Source organism: Hipposideros armiger, unplaced genomic scaffold (genome assembly GCF_001890085.2).
Source record: "Hipposideros armiger isolate ML-2016 unplaced genomic scaffold, ASM189008v1 scaffold_56, whole genome shotgun sequence".
Lineage (NCBI taxonomy): Eukaryota > Metazoa > Chordata > Mammalia > Chiroptera > Hipposideridae > Hipposideros > Hipposideros armiger.
Window position 1 is genome coordinate 1,366,560 of NW_017731406.1, and position 21,710 is coordinate 1,388,269.

Here is a 21,710-nt window from a genome sequence, read left to right on the forward strand (position 1 = left end):
ACAGCAACTTGTCTGTTCCCCTTCCCCCAATTCCCCAGCACTGTTCCCATCCCCCCAATTCCCCAATAAAAAATTTTAAAAATCTTTAAAAAAAAAAAAAGAACTGTCTTCAGTGCCAGGATACTAGGATTACACATTTCACAATTTAATATATGTGAATGTATAGCATTAAAAAGGGATCAGTTAACTAGGTAACAAAATGCACAAATTACTAAGGGCATAAAAGCCATTAACACAGGGAAGTGATTACAACACAGGGAAGTGATGAAGAACAAACCTGGGTTCAAACCTCAGCTTTGTCACTTATTAGCTATGTAAACAAGACATACTGCATAATCAATCTCCCACAGCCTCAGTTTCTTCACCTATAAAACAATAATAAGAGTACCTGGGATTGCTGTGAGGGCTAAATGAGATATGGATTTAAAATGCTTATCGCAGTGCTTGGAACAGAATAAGTACTTAATAAATGTGCTATTATTCCTATTGTTGTTCTAATTACGATTGCAACTATTGTTATTAGTAATGGTGTTAGTGAGCAGTACAATCGCCACACCGTCAACAATATGTAAAGGTAACGCCATTTTGAAGCCTACTCATTTAGAAGGCTGAAAATGCACTGTCTCAACTTCTCTCTACAGTTATGGACTCTTACAATTAAATGATGGCACGTGTCTCTGGCCCACAAATTCTTTGTTTGCTCTTCTACAGAAAGAAGTGATTTTTCAATGCTAAAAGAGGACAACTGGAAATATGTGTATGTGTCCGTGTACGTAAAAACACTTAAAATGTTCCCGATTTTAAAACCTTTGTAAGGTGATAGACAATCAGTTAGCTTACATATAGAAATCCAAAGAATTTAGATATAATAAAAATGACGAGACTGTACACAGGTAAGGATGGATTTTAGTTGGCTGTCTGAAAGAATTAAGCCTTCTTGGTTTGTTCTTTCCATATTAAAGCTTACACTGCTGAGCATGCATATTGTGTGATTAAGATGACAAATTAGGACACCAGGTCTCTCAGGACACTCTACCACCATCTCATAGGGGGTGTGTACTCTGAGAGTGACACCTCATTATTTTCAAGTCAATTCCAAGAATTTCTGTATTACGAAGACAGAGATGAATTAGATTTTACCACTCTTTTGTTTTTTCATTGCTTTGCTAAATACAGAAGGTTGTATTAAGTAGGCAAACAAGACTGGGTATCTTCAAAAGCAGCCAGCTGATTATAAGACTAAGAAACACAATTTAAGTATGATCCCACAGGAAAAGTGCTTTTACATAAAAACATCTTCAAACTTAGTTCCACCATGATTTTAAAGATGTGCCCAATATTTCAAGCATTGCAAAATAACATTTATATTCATTTGAAATATTTATAACACCTCAATGTTCAGTTATTATTACAGCTAAATTGTACTACAGAAATGTATTATTGAAGAAGCTAAATTTTATTAACCTCTCATGTTTATTTCTCATATTTCCTCCAAGCAACATTAAAACCAAGAATTGCTTACAACCTCCACACACACTCTTTGTTCTTCCTGAAGCCTCTAGAGAACCCTAGAAATTCTAATTAGAATTAGCAGTTATAACCCACATATTTTATTATTATTTCAAGTTTAGTTAATATTAGCCATCATTACTTTAACTCTTCTATAACATCACTATTATCTATAATTACTATAGATTTTTAAGGAAAATGACACTATTATTACAGCCTTGATGTTTATTGTTGCCAAATATCAAATCAAATAATAAATAAAACTAATACACACATACAAATTCTAACAGCTTCAGGTATGATGTATATTTAAAAGTACTAATGGGGCCTTTTCCAGTTGCCTCTTAAATAGATATGTAATTGTTTTTGCATTTATCTAAAGAGCATTTTGAGATATATTTTGTCATATAGCACATTATGGCTTGCAAGAAGGACCTAAGAATTATAAGCATGGGAATACAGAGATTAAGAATTCGTTCTGGTCAGGAGACCATCATATCTTGCCTACTGGTAGTTATTCGCAATCAATGCTCCATCGCCTGTCTGTGAATCCCCATTACCTATCTGTCTGCCAAATACCTGCTCAATGGTTAATCATGAAATTATTGGGCCCCTAATGCATAAAGAACAAAACCCCATTTCCTCAGTGTGAAGTTCACCGTACCACCTTCACCCCCAAGTCCCAACCCACAGGCTATGCTTTCAACACAGTATGCACTTGACTGCCCTACCCCCATACTTTGCTAATGGTGTTCTTTGCCTAGAATGCCTTCTTTCTTTCTTCCCCTATTAGAATTCTACTTAAAATATCTACAGAAAAAGTCGAGAGCCATATGACTTTACTCACATGTGGGACACAAAAGTGAAAGTAACAAAGGAACGAGACAGGCAAACAAAGGAACAAATACAGACACAGACAGCAGTTTAGTGGTTACCAGAGGGTAAGGGGGAGGGGGTGGTAGTTGAGGGTCAAGGGGGTCAAATATATGGTGATGGGAGGAGAATTGACTCTGGGTGGTGGGCACACAATGTGATATATAAATGATGTATATAGAATTGTACACTTGAAACCTATGTAATTTTACTAACCTTTGTCACTCCAATAAACTAAAAATACAGCGGGTGCCAAAAAATGTATACACATTTTAAGAAAGGAAAAAACTGTATTAATATAAACTGATAACAAAAGATGAATTCAAGTCATGTTTGACTTCTGCAATTATAAAAGGTGCTCAAAGTGGTTACCATCAGTGTCCAGATACTTCTGATTGCTGTGAACTACTGCTTCAGCAACATGGACCAAAGTGTTAACATCTCTTAAAATGTATATACTTTTTTGGGCACACCCAGTATATATATTTCTAGGCCCAGCTCAAATTATACCACCTCTGTGATCTCCCTTTGCCTTACTCAAAACTAACTATTTCTACTTTGTGCTGCTATAGCTTTTAAAAAACATCTGTGTTAATCTTGAATAAACTTGATTAAGTGTAGTGCACCTCTTCCTCTCTCATTCACTAAGTGATGAGTGTCCTGGTACAAGAAAAAGACCTTATTCATTCTTCGCCCTCTGACTTAGTATGGTACCTTGCACATGGTGGGAACACTACAAATAGAAATTAAATGAATTGAGGATCCATTCTCTCCTAAAATAATTTGGTTTATAATGGAAAATTAAAAATAAATTTCTCTATGAGTCTAAGGAATGCGAATAGAAAGTGTAATTTAATGGTACTCTCCCATATGAAATATTTATTTACACATTTCAATATTACAGGTATCAGAGCTAGAGTATTTTAAAACTTCCTATTTAGCAATCCAAAGCAACTTTAAACTCCTAAGTTAAACATTTTCATAAAACACAGACCAGTAATGCTTTACAACGTATTTCGGGCACACAGAGCCGTGAGCTCTCTAAAGCTCTTGCAGTAGGAAGATATTCAGAGAGGTTTTAGAACACTGCGTCTAAGAGCATTGGAAATAGGTCTTAGAAACAATGAGATTGTCACTCCTTCCGGAATGTAGCTGAGTGACTGGCCAGCAACAGCAGAATGGGGAAGAAAAGGACACCCCAGAGCTAGAAATACCAGGGGACAAGGGGGAGGCTCTTGCTGATTTCTTACTGATCCTGCCACCTATTGACCGAACTGTAAATCAAGGCACTGTGAGTGACAACGAACTTCAGATATTACAGTAAGATCAATCAATAGGTATTAACTGGTATGAAAATAAATAGCAGTTTTGTAGCATCTCAATTTGTTTTGGCTACATTATGCATGTCTGGAATATGCTATGATGCTTAATTGTTCCTTTAAATGTCCTTTAAGAAATAAATCTTAGTAAAAGTAACGGTACTAATAGGTGTTACTGACCTAATCTGTACTCATTCGTTAGGAAAGAAGTCATAGTAGTATTGCACAGAAAATTCACAGAATCAGACTTACAAGGCATGGAAGAAATGCAGTATTCTTGGCAGCGAGTGCATGAGAGCCTTTGTATGATTTTTTTGTTTCGTTTTACTTTGGTTTCATTAGGTTTTAGCAGCCACAGTAAGAATTGCTTCTATTGTAACTGATTGGCTCTACCAAGCGCTGCTCAGAAGAGCAGGAAATTGTCTTGCTGAATTAACAGTTGTACTGAGTGTTAATAACTAAAACAAAACACATGTGTGCGCACACACACAACAGCATGTTAAATGAAAGGGAAAGGGGAATTAATATTTATTGAGTTCCTGCTATGCTAAGCACTGTGCTGGGTGCTTTAAATATATAACCTTATTTAATTCTCACAACACTACTAGGTAAACATTAGTCTACTCATTTTAAGGATGAGAAAATTCAGTCTCAGAGGTTACAAGTAGCACAGCTGGAACGCAGATATGTGTGACTCCATTTCCTCTGGCTTTTCCCATTATGCCACACTACCTTTTAAACTCTCTAATGGATTTTATACTTCACTTTCTTCATTTGTAAAATAGAGTCACTTCTACAGTCCAGACTAACGCTAAATTTTATGAAACCTATGATTCTTGTGGGAACTCAATACAAATACATCAATAAGTAAAAGAGCAACTGCTCAATACAAATGAACTGGATGGAAAAGTTCACAGAAAAAAGAAATTTAAATTGCCTATGAATAGAAGAAAAGCTCAACTTTACTCCAAATTTAATAAGTAAAAATTTTACCATGGATGATTACCATGTTCACCTCTGAGATGGGCAACGGTTGTGGGAAACAGATATGCATAAATATTTTAGGTGTTACTATAAATGGACACAAATTCTTTGAAAGGCAATTTGGTTATTATCTATGAAAATTATAAATATAATAGCATGTTATACAGGAATTTCACTTCTGGAATTTATCCTACAGATAGATCCTATGTGCACAAAGATATGTTCACTGAAGCATTGGTTGAAATAGCGAAAGATTAGAACTAATCTCAATAACCATATTGGGTACCCATTAAATAAATTAAAATAGGCCCAGATCACAGAATGCTGTGCAGTATGTGAGAAGAACACAGTAGATAAACATAAACTATTATGGAATAATATCTAAGAACATAAAGTGAAAACAGCAAGAAGCAGAAAAAAAAATGATCAATACACATACGCGACTAGAAGTATAGACTATTTCCAGCAGGCAATGTGAGAAATTAGTAAGAGTGGTACTCTCTGAGGAAAAAGCTGTAAGTCTGGAATTGAAGAGATATGTTTACCATGCATTTATTTTTTACTACATGAATACCTTAATATGAGCATGTTTTACTTTTTCAATTTAAAAAAGTGATTATAATAAATAGTAATCTCAGCAGTCACTGAAGAACCCTTTAAATGTGAGGTCTACAATAGCAAATAAGAAGAAAAAAAAGACCTAATGACAGGAATTTTTTTAAATGTCAAAATTCCTCAGAGTACTCTAATGCCCCTAGATTTCTCTCTCTCTCTCTCTCTCTCTCTCTCTCTCTCTCTCTCTCTCTCTCTCTCTCTCTGTGTCTGTGTGTGTGTGTGTGTGTGTGTGTGTGTGAAATTCAATCTACAAGTAACAACAAATACAGCACAAGGACCTCCAGTGTGCGAGATATGATAGAAGGGCTGAAAAGGAATAATTCCCCCCCCCCTCTGAATCTTCCAAAATTCACATTTTCATATGCTAGGGCATGTTGTGTCAAATGAGTCAAATTTATGATAAAGGTGCTAATTTCAACGGCATGGGTATATGGAATGCATCAATTTCTTAGTTGTAAAGATTCATTCAGACTGAAAAAATCCTACGCTTAACTAAATTACCAACGCTGCAATAATTAGTACAGTAGTAATGTTAATACAAAATACCAAAAATTCACAAACCATAATGTTTGTTTATGAGCTTGAGACGTTACCTACATAACACCAAAAGTATGTGTGAAATTCGCAAGAGGCTAAGGATCTAATCCTAAACAAGGTACTCTATTATCAAATCAGTCAAATATACTGATCAGGTACCAGATTTTGAATCGACTCCGGAAAAATCTGCTCATAGAAAAAAACTATAAAACCTACTAGGAAAACCAAATTGATAAGTAGTACAAATATAAGAGGAAAAACTATTTAAGCACTATGACTCCAACCTCATTCCAATATCATGAAAACTCTGAGCCACTAGTATTCTGTTACATTATTTTCTCTTACACGGTGAATAACAAATGCATCTCCTCTGCTTCTTAGTAAAAATGTTAACCTTAAAATCGGGGAGTATAACTCACATATTAAACAATAAAAATAAAACCCACATTTTCAGATGTATAATAATATTTAGGCAAAAGAAAATTTAAAGAAAAAAGAGTTGTCCTTCTTTAATTGCTGGGTAAATACACTTAATATGTTAATCTACTTATGTTTGACTCTGTCCAATGTGGAAAGATGACATGTATACATCACTAGAAGTTTTAGCAAAGCACCAAATTCAGTATATCAGGATAAATAATTCATATTTAAAAAATAAAAGGTACCTTTTATCTGGGTAGCAAAATTCAGTGCCAGTTTTGCAAAGAGATCTGGATTTTCAAACTTGTCCTCCTTAACTTTTAACCAGAAACAGTTCTCAGATAATTCTCTGGGTTCAATCTGAAACAAAAATAAGAAAGATAAGTTTCTAAGGTATTACTGCATATTTAATTTTTCAAAGAATTCACTTTAACCAAGGTTGAATGACAGTTCCTTTATTCATCTACCTAATAAATCAATGTTAGGATCTATCAAAATAACACTTTTAAGTAAATAATCATTGAGAAAGTCACAGAATTCTATCAGTATATAGAAAAGGTACATGATAGCAATAGGCCACATAGCAATTTACATTTTAAAAAAATCTTCAACTGAAAAAAAATTTCTATGGAAGGAACCTTAAAAATAATTTAGTAAATCCCTCCCCAACTTTTATGTACTCAACTTACTCTTGGATTCTTAAAAATGGGGAAACTGAGATTCAAAGTAAACATAGAGAATCCATGTTCACTGACTGGGTTAAAGGCAGTAACCATAATAATTGTTGACACATGCCTCCTACCATGTGCCCTGCACTGTTTTAAGTGGTTTGATATATTAACTCATCTAATCTAACCCTTTGAGGCAGGACCTAGTATTATCTCCATGTTAAAGATGAGGAAACTGAGACCCAGAAAGTTTAAGAGGCTGCCCAAACTAGAAAATCGCAAAGATGGGGTTTTAAACCCAGGCACTGTAACTCTAGAAAATTGGGCTTTTAGCCACTACACTGAAACCCAAGATTAGAACTGTGTGTTTTCCAGTAAATCATGATGCTTTGTGATATGTAAGTACTATTACACTGTATGCTACTGTAAATTGTTAACACGTCATTACATTTACACACAGTGGACCAACAGAAATTTTGGATCCTATAGTTAGGTGGATTGTACATGATTTATAAAAAAGAAGAAACTAAAAAAACTACATTCTAAAACCATCTACACTTCATTTACTTTTATGACCAAAACATAAGTATATGCTTAACTTTAAAACTGATTTAACCATTATTCTGGCCAAACCAATTTACTGTGTAGATACTGTCAGATATCACTGTAAGTATGTTCTTAGATGAGTCATTTCCCCAAATGGTGGTCTAGGTAATTGTATTTTCATTAGAAAATTAGTTCCCAGTGAATGAGGGCTGTTTCAATCTTGATAAGAAGCTTTTTTCAAGACATGCTTTTGATAATATTAAAGCAAAATAACATTCAAAAGAAAAAATTGTCATACGTCATATAAAAAATAGGTTATGTCACTACTGAATACTATCACCTATCCAACACTATCTGAAAGTTTAAAACTAAGAAAAAAATCATTCTCTAGGAACAAAAATAACTAAGATAAAAAGGCTCAATAAAAAGACTATATTTCCAAATGTTCTAGTACACATGTTAAAGTTAAAAATGGTAAAAGAATCAAAATTCGTTTTTATTTGATGATATATTGCATGTATTATTCTCTAAGACTACTTTCACTTTGATTTTCCTTTTCCTTTATACATTAATTTCAACTTATCTGCGGAGTTTCCAATTCTCTAGGCACTAGACAGACAGAAAGATGAACACAGGACGGTGAACTCAGAAAAGAAAACAGAGTCAGGAGTCATGTTCTCAAACATTATAGAATACTTACACTTAGCAATACAGTTATTCACACAGTAATGATCAACTGTGTCTAGACAAAGCCAAAACATTCTAGTCGTAGTATTACCTTTGGCCAATTGATTCTCTTCATGGACACCTCAGGTTTATATACTTTTTTCTGCTTCATTCCATAAGGCAGATCAACTGGTGCTCCTGGGGGAGGAGGAACTCCTCCAAGAGGGGGTGGTGGAGGAGGTCCGCCAAACAAAGGTGGTGGTGGTGGTGGTGGTGGTGGTATACAACCAGTCATTTCAGGTAAAGGCGGGGCAGAAGGGGGAGGGAGTGATCCTCCGAATAGAGGTGGTGGTGGTGGTGGGGGTGGTGGAACCACACCTGACAATGGAGGAACACCGGAAATTCCTGAAGAACCTGAGAGTCCATGTCCCTGAAAGAGACATAACCCAATGTTTCAATGCTTACAGGAAAATACAGCAGCAAAGAAAACTTAGCAGTATACATTTGTGCTTTCTTTAACATTGGATGCACTTATTTAACTTAGCAACATCAAAAGCCTTAACAGTTGATAAAAAAGACGTAGATTTTTGATAAGCATTCAAAACTCTGGACATTGACTACTTTTGCTACCACGCTAATGCTAGGAAAGTTGGCACCCTCAAAGATTTTGTGAAACACTCCTCCAAAATAATGAAGCAATGCCTTTTATTATAAGCATATGCAAAGAAGTATTATATAGGGCTGGGGCCTGTTAGACTAGTTGGTTTAAACATGAGATAACTAATACATAAAAGGTCATAAATTTGATTCTCTTGGAGCCAATAAGCTTTACACAAAGAGACTGTCTCAGAGAGCCAGTAACTCAGCTGTCTTCTAATACCAATAATCAATACTAAGTAATATCCATTTGCATATTAATGTTAATCAATGTTTTTACATCTATTATTTCTTTTCATTCTTATTATAACCCTGTAATGTGGGTAGCACATTTTTATGGGTGGGTAGCACATTTTTATGGGTGGTTAGCACATTTTTATCTCACCATTATCTCACTGCTTATAGATGAGGAAACTGTAACTACAAAAAAGGTTAAATGACTAACCAAAGGTCCCACAATCTGAAATGTGATTGAGATTTGAAAGTGGTTCTTCTCATACCCAGTGCAGTCTCCTAACAGACTGCCTCCTCACACATGGGTGTCATGTGCCATGAGGGGAATTAATTCACACAGATTGGTTTATGAAGAGAGTACAATTTATTTCTACTAGCAGAAAGTAACTTCAAACTCATTCTCTAACATGAGAGACAACAGATGAAGGAGAATACAGTAGTCCATATTGTCTACTTTTTTGATGATTAATTTGTAGCTCTTTCTTTAAACCATGACTGATCACAATGGTTCACTTTCCAAACTACATGAATAAAAAAGTGAAGTTGTTTATTATAAACATTACTAGGAAACTCCTACTGATGGACAGACACCTTCTGTAATCAAAATATGACATTAGATTTACTAAACGAAAAGTTTAAAACGAATGAAATTTCTTGGTATAGTGTTATTTATACTTGGAGAGCAAGTCTTCTTATCTGCACTAATAATATGAATTTCCTACTAAGACTCCTTAACTGTGCTAACTAAACTTAGAAATATCTTTATAAAGTAAACAGTTGAAGCGTATTTTTGGAACAATCAACTTAAAGGATTATCTATTTACAAGATCAAAAATTAACAATCATAGATAGAATCAGGAAAATGTTTCTCTATTATTCAATGTGCATTGTCCACATATTTTATTTGCATATGAACTTTTATGTGTGTATCTACATATATACAACTAAAGTGTTCATTCACACCACAAATGACAAGCCTCTGGTAGAATGCGATCCTCTCCTGATTAGAAAGAACTAAAGATAGGATTAAAAAATGCAAAATGCTTTACGTTTTATTTTTAGCACAGGAAAATTATAGAAAACAGTCTGATTTTTACAACGCTGATTGAGATCAAGAAATTCTGGGGAAAATTTAAATAATTTTTCTGAAAAGTTTGAGATGTTAGTAATTTACCCTAAAAACTTTGTGTACAAATGGATCTGTTGCATAATTGAAAAGGTGAAATGTGCACAGCAAAATGAAAGTAATACATGTTTGTAAACATCAAATTTTGCCTTTATTAGATCATATTTATAATATGAAACATGTGCAACCACAAAAATGCTACTACTTTAAAATAGGATTTTACTCAAGTTAAATACATATTTTATGAATTTAATAAAGAATCTCAAATGTTTATATTAAATGCCAGCAGGCTTTAAAAATCAAATCATATCAGCCCTTTTCTTCCCTCCCATGGACAATTAGGAAAGGAACAATTAAATTAGGCTACAATAGAATATTGAGAATTGAATACGGCAAATGAATAATTTAATATTGAACACAATTTTGGGTGCACTAGAAAGTACTATGTGACTCTGCACTTTTACAGATTAGTTAATTTAATAATAAATAAGCAACTATTCACTAAATGGTAAGTAAGGCCCTGTGCTAGATGCCGTAGGGCCTGTGAATAAGAATAATAAATAAAGAAACTGTCCTGAAGGTGTTTATGCTCGAGTGGAAGAAACAAAGCAGGCACACAAACAAATATGATATGAGTGGTCTATGAAAATGATATAGAAGTTCACAGAACAGTGTGATATATAGATGATGTATAATAGAAACACGCACTTGAAACCTATGTATTATAATTTTACTAATCATCTCAGCCCAATAAATTTAATTTTTAAAACAGTTCACAGAAATTCCTTAATGGATTGTTTGGTGAAGCTTTCCAAAGATTATTTTACTGAGCTTGTCATTAACGGATATGTTTTGCAGATATGAGCAAGGGAGGGCATTTCTAACAAGAGAATAATGTAAGTCAGCATTTCTCAACTAAGTTCCATGAAAACACGATTTCCCAGGAGATGTTAATAGGGGGTCTGAAATAAAGGGTTCTGTGGTTAAATGAGTTTGGGAAAACTGTATGAAAAAAGGGTTAGACAGGTTTCTTCAATGTAGGACATCTCAGACTCTTTAATATGCTAATGAGTATCGTGAATTTCCAAAAGGAGAATTTCAAATGTACCAAAATTATTGGACTATGGAATGCTTTCCTCATGAAAACCCTATTAGCATCTCTGTAACTAATGTCTGGAAATGCAGGCAGAAGGAAGTGTGCAGACAGTCAATTCTAAATGTGAAGGGAGGAAAGATGACTTAGCCACAACACAGGCTGTAGTTAGGGGAGCAGTCAGAACACTCGGCTGCAAAGGGGAGATAAGGAAGCCCATGATAGAAGGCCTTCAAATTCCTGGTAAGGAGATTTCTATTTAATCCTGAATGCAATAGGCAACCATTGAACATATTCAAGCCTTGAGTGACAGTCATCAGGGCAGTGTTTTAGGGAGATTAATTTGCCACTGACAATAAGGATGAATCTGAGGAGGCAGAGACTATACAGGCAGGGAGAAAAGTCAGGAAACAATTGCGATATTCCAGGCAGGATGTAATGAGAATGATCCTGGGTGATTCGGAGCTTTGATGCAAGGGAGAAAGAACTGACATAAAACAGTGACAAGTTTCATGTGTCAGGTGGAAGGGCAGGGAAAAGGCAAAGAAAACTCCAGCTTCCCAATTAAAAAAATTGGTGATAACATTTAAACAAGTAAGAATGGAGACCAAGCTGGTTTGAGGACATAGAGATGACCACAAATAATGGTTAGATGTCAACATACAGCAGAGCCTTCCCATGCGGGAAGCTCATCCAGAGCTGGGAATATAAGACAAACTCAGGAGACTTGACACCTACTAAAAGGTGATATTTGAACTGATAACACTGAATGGGATATTAGTGCAAGGAGACAGAGAGGGAAAAGAGCAGAGGACAGAACACTGGGGAATGTCATCATTCTGGGGGGTCAAAACCATGAAGAGAAACTGAGTTCTCAGAGATGTAAAAAGGGAAGTCACACGATGCCCAAAGAGAAAGATTTAGTGAAAGGAAATGATCAAATATTACAGGTGAGTGAAATAGGCTAAGGGTAGGAAAGGGCCACTGCATTGGGTAATCTGGAGTTCTCTGATGACTTGGAAGGCATCGTTCAGTAGACTGATGGAAACAGGCCTAATCAATCAGCCAACACCTGAACCACGTTAAGAAGTTATCTTACATTTCTTAGTCTTCATTTAAAACATAAAATGCGTTGAGAGTACTTAATCAGTTCTAAAGTTCAGACACCATAATTAAGATTTTAAGTGTATATGGGAGCTTTTCATCAGAGGGAATGTAAGCGTAAATGTAAAGTGTATGGGTTTTGAAATTAGGGTAGTCAAGTTTTAAAGAGATCTCAAAACGTTTTGGGGATAATTCAAATTAAGACGCATTTTCACGTTATTTTTGAAAGAAAATACTATGCATCTAATTTTTTAAATCATCATGAAAATTTCATCTCAGAAACAGTTTCATGTAATATATTCTGAAGGGAACCAAAGTTTTGCCATCCTGAAGCTGCTTTTTGGAGATATTGATCTTAAGCTGTTTATTAAGACACAAGACAGAAAGAACCTTTGACCCTCCCCCTCACTCCCCCATTCAAGAGATTCAGACAGAAAAACCTGCTTCAGGAAAGAAATCCTAAAATGTTCACTTAAGCCTAATTTGAATTAAGTATAGTAAATGGGAAGGCTTTGGGAGGGGGGAGGGGGGCGGGCCTGTTAGCTAGATACCGAATGTGTCTCAATGTGTCTCATTGTTTTGGGGTTGTCCAGCAAGGATTTACCTGCTATTTGTGTTAGCTCTTCCTCAATTACCTGTAAATCGCCCTTTCTCGAGTCTGAAATCTAAGACCCTATCCCCCACTTTTTTCCTTTGTCCAAAATGTCATATATACCCAATGTTGCCTCACTATCTTTGGAATTTTCATGCTTATGTGAATTCCCCATGCGCATGCATTAAATTTTGATTTTTCTCCTGTTAATCTGTCTTTGTTAATTTCATTTTTAGCCCAGCTAGAAGCAGTCAGAAGATGGGAGGAAAAGTATTCATTTTTTCTTAGCCCCCACAACTCCATTAAGACTATTCAGGGCAGTGTAAGCAACTAGTAGTTTTATCCAAACATTAAAATGATTTATTGCCCTGGAAAATCAAATCTGGAGTCATTTCAACGAAAATGTGAAACTGCCAAAAGTCTGCTTCTGCTCACACTTTTTTCCTTCCGTCTAACGAGATAATTTTCTACCACTGAACTTGCTGTGACATGACACAAAGTCTATATCTTGTTTCATTACCTGGGTTCGAAGTTGCTGGATTTCTGTTTCAAGTTCTTTGATTTTTTCTTCTCTTTTCTGAAGTTCAGCTTGAGCTTCCTGTCGAGCTATGAATTCTTCATCGAACTGCAATGGTCACCACCATAAATGTATAATTAATAGAGTTTTGAGAAAGCTTTAAACAACATTATGTATTAAATAAGACTCTTGCTTCCCTGAATTCCCAGGTCACTCAAAAAATCAGAGCTGTTGATTATTTTCATGGCAATTACCGATAAGCTCTTGACTATTTTCATGACAATTACCGATGGGCGTAGGGTATTGCTTATGGCTGTATTATAGTAAAGACGAGACATGCCCCCAACCCAAGGTAAAGAAAGACAAAACAAAGTTTTAAAGGGTGAACTAAGAAGTCTATCTTCATATGTAATGGATATTTTTTTTTGTTATTGAAAGTTAGGTTTCAGAATTATTAATGTTTTTAAATGTTTCATCCCATACTTTTAATTTATTCAATTAGAAAACGAAACCTGAAAAGTAGCCATCAACATTATTGACTATATTCTCCATACTGTATTTCACATCCCTGTGACTATATTGTGACAACCAATTTGCCCTTTTGAATCCCTTTACCTTCTCCCTCATCCCCACCCCCACCCATCTAGCAACCATCAGTTGTTTCTCTGCATCTCTGAGTCTGTTTCTGTTTTGTTTGCTAGTTTATTCTGTTCTTTAGATTCCACATATACGTGACATCACATGGTATTTGTCTTTCTCAGTCTGACTTATTTCACTTAGCATAATATTCTCTAGGTTCATCCATGTTGTTGCAAACTAATAAAAACATATATATGTTAAAAAAAAACTGAAAAAAATAGCCATCAGCCGTTCTTCTCCTTAACTATACAGTAAAACCTTGGATTGCAACTGACGTGGTTTGCGAGTGTTTCACAAGACGAGCAAACACTCCTAATACATTTTAACATGGTAAACGAGCGATGTCTTTGCAATACAAGTAGTTTGTTTCTGCAACGAATTATGCTCGCAAACCAAGGTATTACTGTATATTTAATCTTGAAAAGAGATTGCACTTTTCAAATGCTCAAACGATGGACATTAATACAAATTACAATATTTCTATTATAATCTTAATTGTCTAGCATCCAAAAAGTAGTACTCCACAAAATCTGACGGTAGAATGACATATACCATAATGGCATTCTCCTTTGAATGTTTAGCCGAAACACTTGCATGAAATAAGAGGTTAAATTATAGTGTGCTACACCAAAGAGACCATCTAAGCGGTGAATATCCATTTACTGTATCATGCCCAGCCCTTACCTCAGTCAGGACTCTAAGCAGGCCCAAACCAGCCTGCATACGTGAGTGAATACTGCTTATGTCCAGCTACAGAACTTTTGCCCTGTATAGTCAATATCACTTCCAGCCATTTTAGAAGTCTATACATTATTCCAATGACGTTATATCTGTTTTTTAAGACTGATATATCTTACTGTCGAGAATTGCCTTTGGAGTTTGTGAAACAATAAAAAAATGTTCACTACTAACAAATATTCATCCCCACAATAGATTTGACCTTTGGAATTTATAAAATGCCACTCAGATCCAAGTCTGAAGAAAGACTGGGTGAAAGCTAATTGGATAACAATAGTGTTTGGATCAAACCTGAAATACTGTTTATTCATTCTTTCAGTCACCTCTAGCTGAGTCCCAGGAAGATGACCCACAGAGGTTGGTCCAAATCATCTCAAATCTCTTTACATTTCAAACCTACCCCAGATCCTTCACAGTCAGCCAATGACCTTGTTTCCTAGCTCACTGAGAGGATGGAGCGCTTTCGGCTTCATGACTATTAGAGTTACGATGGATCTGATTCTGTACTCCCACTCTCCCTCCCAAACTTAGCTTCTCCTGTGTGCTTCTCAGGCATGGTGCCTACACAAGCACGCTGTACAGTTTTCCTCTACAAACAGTTTCTTTATTAGTATATTTGAAGAGAGGCACACAATGTCTCTGCTTGTGATTTAAAATGATCTTTATCTGTAAACCCATAGAAGGAATCAGAGAAACTGGAGAGAAGGGAGCTGGAAGACTTCTTACAAATCCACTAAACTTCTCCACTCCTTTTAATAACAAAGAAATTAAGATCCAAGGAGAGTAACTGGCTTACTTAGAGTCACAGCTAATTAATGGAAAAACTGAGCTCAGATATTACAGCTCCTGCTTCTCATTCTAGCCCCTCCCCACTTTTTTACTATTTTATATTGCCTTATAAAATCACCCAGAATAAGAGAAGGCATACAGATAACCACTGGGAGACCACGCATGTTTTCATTCTAAGCGCTGGTGGTGAGAATAAAGCATCAAACACTGAAATTTCTTTTTGATCATTTCAGGATTACTTTTCCCGTAACATATGCTTGCAGAACATTTTCCCGGTAAGATCATCACAATTTGCTCCATTCGTGTGGCGCCAAATCACAGTGCCAGCGAAAAATTCAGGAGACTCTAAGATTTTTCAAAGGGAATTTGAAATGTGCTACTTAAAACAGGAACATTAGAAATATAAAGGTCTATTAATCAAAAAGCGTACATTTTCTTTCACCAATAAAAATGACAGCTTCACCCAAACATTTTATGCTCAAGCTCTTAAAAATCTATTCTGGTAACTGAAAGAGCAAAGACATTTCTTCAGATGCCCTGAAGTAACTTCAGTAATACTCTATAATTTCTAGAGTGATAGCAAAAGTGATTATCTAATCTCCAAGGTAAGTCATAACTTTGAAGAGACAGCAATATGTAAGCACTTTATCTTGCTGTCAGAAGGCTGAAAACTGGAGAGCTTTTAGACTTGTGCTTCAAGCCTTCTCCTGCCACCAACAGGACAGAAATACTATACTAAGGCTTCATAGGGTCTAGGAAAAAAAAGAGAACTTTTGATAGAAGCTAATAAAATTGTAACTATGCTTTCATGAAACAAGGAAAAAATAATTTGAGGTCTAAATAAAATTAAGATATTCATAAAGCTGGCATTTACATAAGGGGAACCTCAAATTCCACCAAATCTACACAAAGCAGCATCATTTAAAAAATTGTAATTATAAAATTCAAAGAAGGTAAGCCTAAGCAGAGAGACAGGGAGAGAAAACACTGCATCATTCTGTTGCTATCAATAGCACTGACTTTACAGTATAACAAATAAAACTAGCTAAACATCTCACAATTCTCCAAGGAGCTGCCTATTATAAGTGAGTGTTGCTGGAAAGCAATGGAGGAATGCATTTTGGTTGATTTCTTCTAACTATATCCTTCCAGCAACCTAATTTTATTTCATTTATCACTTTAGCAGAATATGGCTAGTATTTTTCTTCCATAATGGATTCAAGGTGATAAGGAGGGAGCAGTAGCAACCTTATCTTACCAGGAGAGAAATCAGTATTCTGTGGTTAGGTTTGAATTCAGAAACATAAAGCACTATGTAACTGAAACAATATTTATAAGGCCTCACATAAAGAAACAATATATAGTCTGATTAAATTATTAACAGTTATGAACAATATTTTATAAGCTTTACCTTCTTTGAAAATTCCACTGCTTTTTGTTCACTTTCTTCAACTTTTGCTTTGTTCACACAAGAATCTATTAAGATTGACCAAAAAATTATTAGAAATTATTGCATCAGATCTCTAGGCAAAAGATGGCTGCCAGCCTATATAATTCTACTATGCAGACAATCATTTTTATGTCAATTGCTATTAAAGGGAAACGGACCTATACTACATATAAGACATAAACCACCACATTTCCTTTCTTTGCATACTACCTGAATTCAATGACAGTACTGTTGAGGCACAAAACCAAGCATCCAAGCATATATTTGACTAAATCATCATCATTTTAAAGGTATTCAATTATTCTGCAACTTCTATAATTACAGAATTCTTTAAAAATTGTTTTGTAGTTTATTATGGGTAGAGTGGTGCCAAAGAATCTATGCTTAAGATTATTAAGACTCAAAATGACCCTTAAAATAAGGCTTGAGGGAGAGATACAATAACATTCATTAATTCAGGTTTCCTAAAGAAAGACTTTGCTCAAATCACTTCTGATCAGGAGCAGAATATATTATGTAAATAAGGAAATAAATATCAAACTTCTCCCATCTAATCAAACACTCCAGAATATAAATAACTGAAGACCCTCTTTTGGACAATGGTCTCATCACTATGCATACAGTCTCTTGTGTACCTAGCCATTCCACAGCTATTTATTTACCCCAAAGAAATAAAAACATACCTCTATACCCAAACTTGTATTGGGCCATTGGGAAAGTCATGACGTATTTTTCTGTTTTTCAATGCAAAAATGTGTCATGACTTTCCCAACGACCCAATACATAAATGTTATAGCAGCTTTATTTATAATAGCCAAAAATTAGAAAGGACCCAAAAGTCTATCAACAAGTAAATGTATAAAGAAATTGCGGTTTATCCATATACTGGAATGCAACTCAGTTATAAAAAGGAATGAACTATTGATACATGTAATACAAGAACATAAATGAATCTCAGAATCATTATGTTGAATGAAAGAAGCCAGGCAAAAAGAGAGTACATGTTGTGCGTTTCCAGTTATATAAAATTTTATAAAATGAAACTATAGTAAGAGAAAGCAGATCAGTAATTGTCTCAGGATGGGAGAGGTGGGGAGCCATGGGAAGGGGAGATTACAAAGGAGAATGCAGAAACTTTCGGGGCTGATAGAGATGTTCATTATCTCGACTGTGATGATGGTATTTAATGTCTGAGTACATAAATACCAAAATGTATCAAATTGTACACTTCAAAGATGGGTGGTTTTTCTCATGTCCAGTATACCTCAATGAAGCTCTCTCCACCCCAATGCTCTCGATGAACGGTACACAATTATAAGTACTCGGCACACAATACACAAAACAAATGTCTGTGAACACTGAATGAGCTAGCCAAAATCAACAGTAGACTATGTGTGCCAACTATGGTCTATAATAGATTAAAGCCAATACAAATATTTGGAAATAGCCCATTATAACCCTCTCAACAAAATATGAAATAAACTACTGAGTTTATCAAGCTCACTGCAAAATATGCAGTGAGATCAGCATTCACATTCATTGTTAGGCAAGGTAAATTGGTGCACGTTTTCTAAAAAACATTTGGCCTTTCAAAGTTCATACCCTCAATTACAGAAATCAATCCTGAGGAAATAATGAGAAAAGGCCAAACATGTGTACAAAGAATGTTCACACGAGATTCACTTAAACAGTGCAAACCTGAAAACAATCTAGATGGACAATAAGGACGGTATTCCATAACATGGAGTATTATACAGACATTCAAAGTCGCATTTTAAAGGTTAACATGGAAACTGTCTCATAATATAAATGCTCCAAGAAAATTTAGCAGAGAGAGAATGTACTGCACTGAAAAGTGGGTAATAGTGGTGAAACATACTGAGCTGAACAGTGACATTGGTGGATTATTCTGTCACTTACCAAAGTCTCTAGACTGCCTAGAGTAAGTGAGGAGGAGTTTTAAAATCAGAAAAGAATAATATGTGATGATAATAATAAGGATATTACTGTGAGTTTGCTCTGTGCTATGGAGTAAAGAATAATATATAATTGGCATTCAACAGCTGTTGTTTTCTTCCTTTAAAGACAAGACAAATGAGTTCATGCTTGAACCTTAGCAATAGTGATTTCGATTAGGTATAAATAAAATTGCTTAACTCTAAGGTCAGATAGCATAACTTGTCTCATAACAGATGTTTCACATCATCCAGAGACTGTTCCTGAAAGTAAAGCTAACTACCAGTATAGGATGATATAAGGTCCTTTCCTCAGCCATCCAAGTAGATGAACGTGATTGTCTCAAATTCCCACCTAGCTCTAAAGTCTATGAAATATAAATTGACTTACTTTGCTAGAATTAAAAGGTTCAGTTACTGAAATAAGCCGGTATTTCTTTTCTCAATTGTCAACACTAATAACATAACTGAATTCCTAATTAGACCCCACTGCACACAAGATTTCTACAAAAATCACCAGGTACCGGTATAAACTGAATCAAAGGATTTCAGAGTTGTGTTTCTAAGAAACAAGGCATTCATCTATAATAATACAATGTGGGGTTTTTTGAGGGATATTAATTTTAAATTGAATTCAAGAGTGTTGAAACTTATCAAATAGGTTAATATTTTCAATCACACTGGCAGAACTCTCATGGTCATAATGAACAATGATAGTGATTGAGTACCCATGGACACAATGATTTATCAGCTATTAATAGAGGAAGTTCAGTGAGGGCTACCTTTAAAAAGAGCCTATTATAAAGAAGAGAGTAAAACACAGAGGACATGGTGGATTATATTACATACCTATCAGATGAGTTAAATCAATGTCTAATCTTTGTCTATACTTGAAATCTGGGTCCATACCACTGCAGTGCAGCACTATCTGTGAGACACACTCCTCAATTATTTTGTAATACTGTGGCCTGAAAGAGAAAGAAAGTATTGTTGAACACCTTTCCTACCTATACAAATCAATTTCCTTAAGTGGCGATTCAGCAGGATAAAACAACTAAGTCTTTTCCTAGCGCTGTTTAAAAAAAAAAATCTCTCTACTCATTACACTTCCTTAGGAGAAATACGCCTAAGGTTAAAGACGGTCCGGATGTTATAGTGCAAAACCCATTGTGATGTAATCAGCTGTGAACACTTAGTGACTTAATAATCTAGTTTGCAGAGATTCATGCTTGCCTACAAAGACACTTATCAACCTTATCTACTTCCTTAGCTATTGTTCTTAAAGTTAATGAAAACAAATGACCTGTTAGTCCTACATCCTTGGATATAGAGATGGTTTTAGGACTCTACAAGTTCTCAATTTGATTAAGGGATGAGTATCTTGGCATTAGGTGGCAAGCAATGTCTTGAATTTACTCCAGTACTTTTACTCAAGATTAGCTAGAACAGCTTACAAAACATGACTGAGTCACTTACGTTGCACACTATTCCACAGATATATAATATGTATGCATGTATTTTAAAAGATCCATTTTATAGAAGCAATACACACTTAATATGCATGACTATAGCCTCAATTTGTTTAAAGTGTTAAAGGTTTTAAAACATATCCTAACACTGTAATCTGTCAAGGTAATTCTGGCCTTAAAAATGACAACTTGGATACTTCAAAAAAAAATTTTGGGGGGCCGGCCGACTGGCGCGTTGGTTAAGAACTGGCTTGTGATGCCAGAGGGCCCCGGTTCGGATCCCACATATGAAGGCCAGTGACACTGCCCTCTACAGCTAAGATGCTGAACAACAGCTCAACCTGGAGCTGGACTGCCGTGGGTCGCAGGCGATGGCGTAGGCTGCAACCCCTGTGGTAGTGGGTTGCCATGGGCTACCGTGTGTAGCCAGCAGCCAGCGTGAGCGGCCAGCAGCCAGCGTGAGCGCCAGCGGCTGCTGTGAGCAGCTGTCCAGAAGCCGGCGACTGATCTGCCTCTCCTGAGAAGAGCACAATGATGGTGCCAACTTGGGCCCATGAAGCAACATCCTCCACAACTAGACTGAAGAACAAAACAACAGCAACTTGTCTGTTCCCCTTCCCCCGATTCCCCAAAAAAAAAAAAAAAAAAGCTGAGCCATCCTGCCACCTGTTGGCAGCTCAGCGGCTGCTCAGCTCGGGCCGGGCATCGAACTGCTATTGCTCAGAGCTCAAACTCTTGAGCAAGCTCTTAACCAACTGAGCCACTCGGCCGGCCCTCAAAAAATTTTTAAAGGCACTTTTTGCATTAATATTTGGGGAAATTGTAGTATTTATCAGTGGCTAATAAATTTAATAGAAAAATCAGAAAGAAATACTACTATAGACAAAATGTGATATAAACTTAAAAATTAGTGTGCTAATAACTAGCCAACCTACCAAGTTTGCAAATGAAGCCAAACAGATTCTAATTCCCCTTATATGTCTTCTGTCATGGGGCTGGTCTCCAGAAGAATAAGAATAAATAGTAAAACTGGGGGTTCCAAAAAAATGTATACACGTGACTTGTATTCATCTTTTGTTATTGGTATATATTATTACAATTTTAATACAGTTGTTTCCTTTCTTAAAATGTGTATACTTTTTTTGGGCACCCTCTGGATTATACATCTGAGGCTCTTTCAAGTTATCATCAGGTCTAGGGTAAATAATAT

General features: G+C 35.6%; 1 protein-coding gene across 5 annotated transcripts in view; it reads right to left on the reverse strand.

Annotated features, from left to right (window-relative positions):
* DIAPH2 (diaphanous related formin 2) overlaps positions 1–21,710 on the reverse strand; it is an 873,267-nt gene that overhangs the window by 592,684 nt on the left and 258,873 nt on the right. For all 5 annotated transcript variants that reach the window (XM_019641102.1, XM_019641101.1, XM_019641103.1 and 2 more), the window contains 5 exons: positions 19,881–19,999; positions 17,038–17,102; positions 13,464–13,568; positions 8,250–8,567; positions 6,503–6,617 (listed from right to left, as the gene is read on the reverse strand). In XM_019641102.1, coding sequence (XP_019496647.1) covers positions 6,503–6,617; positions 8,250–8,567; positions 13,464–13,568; positions 17,038–17,102; positions 19,881–19,999 — 722 coding nt within the window. The remainder of the gene's footprint in view (positions 1–6,502; positions 6,618–8,249; positions 8,568–13,463; positions 13,569–17,037; positions 17,103–19,880; positions 20,000–21,710) is intronic.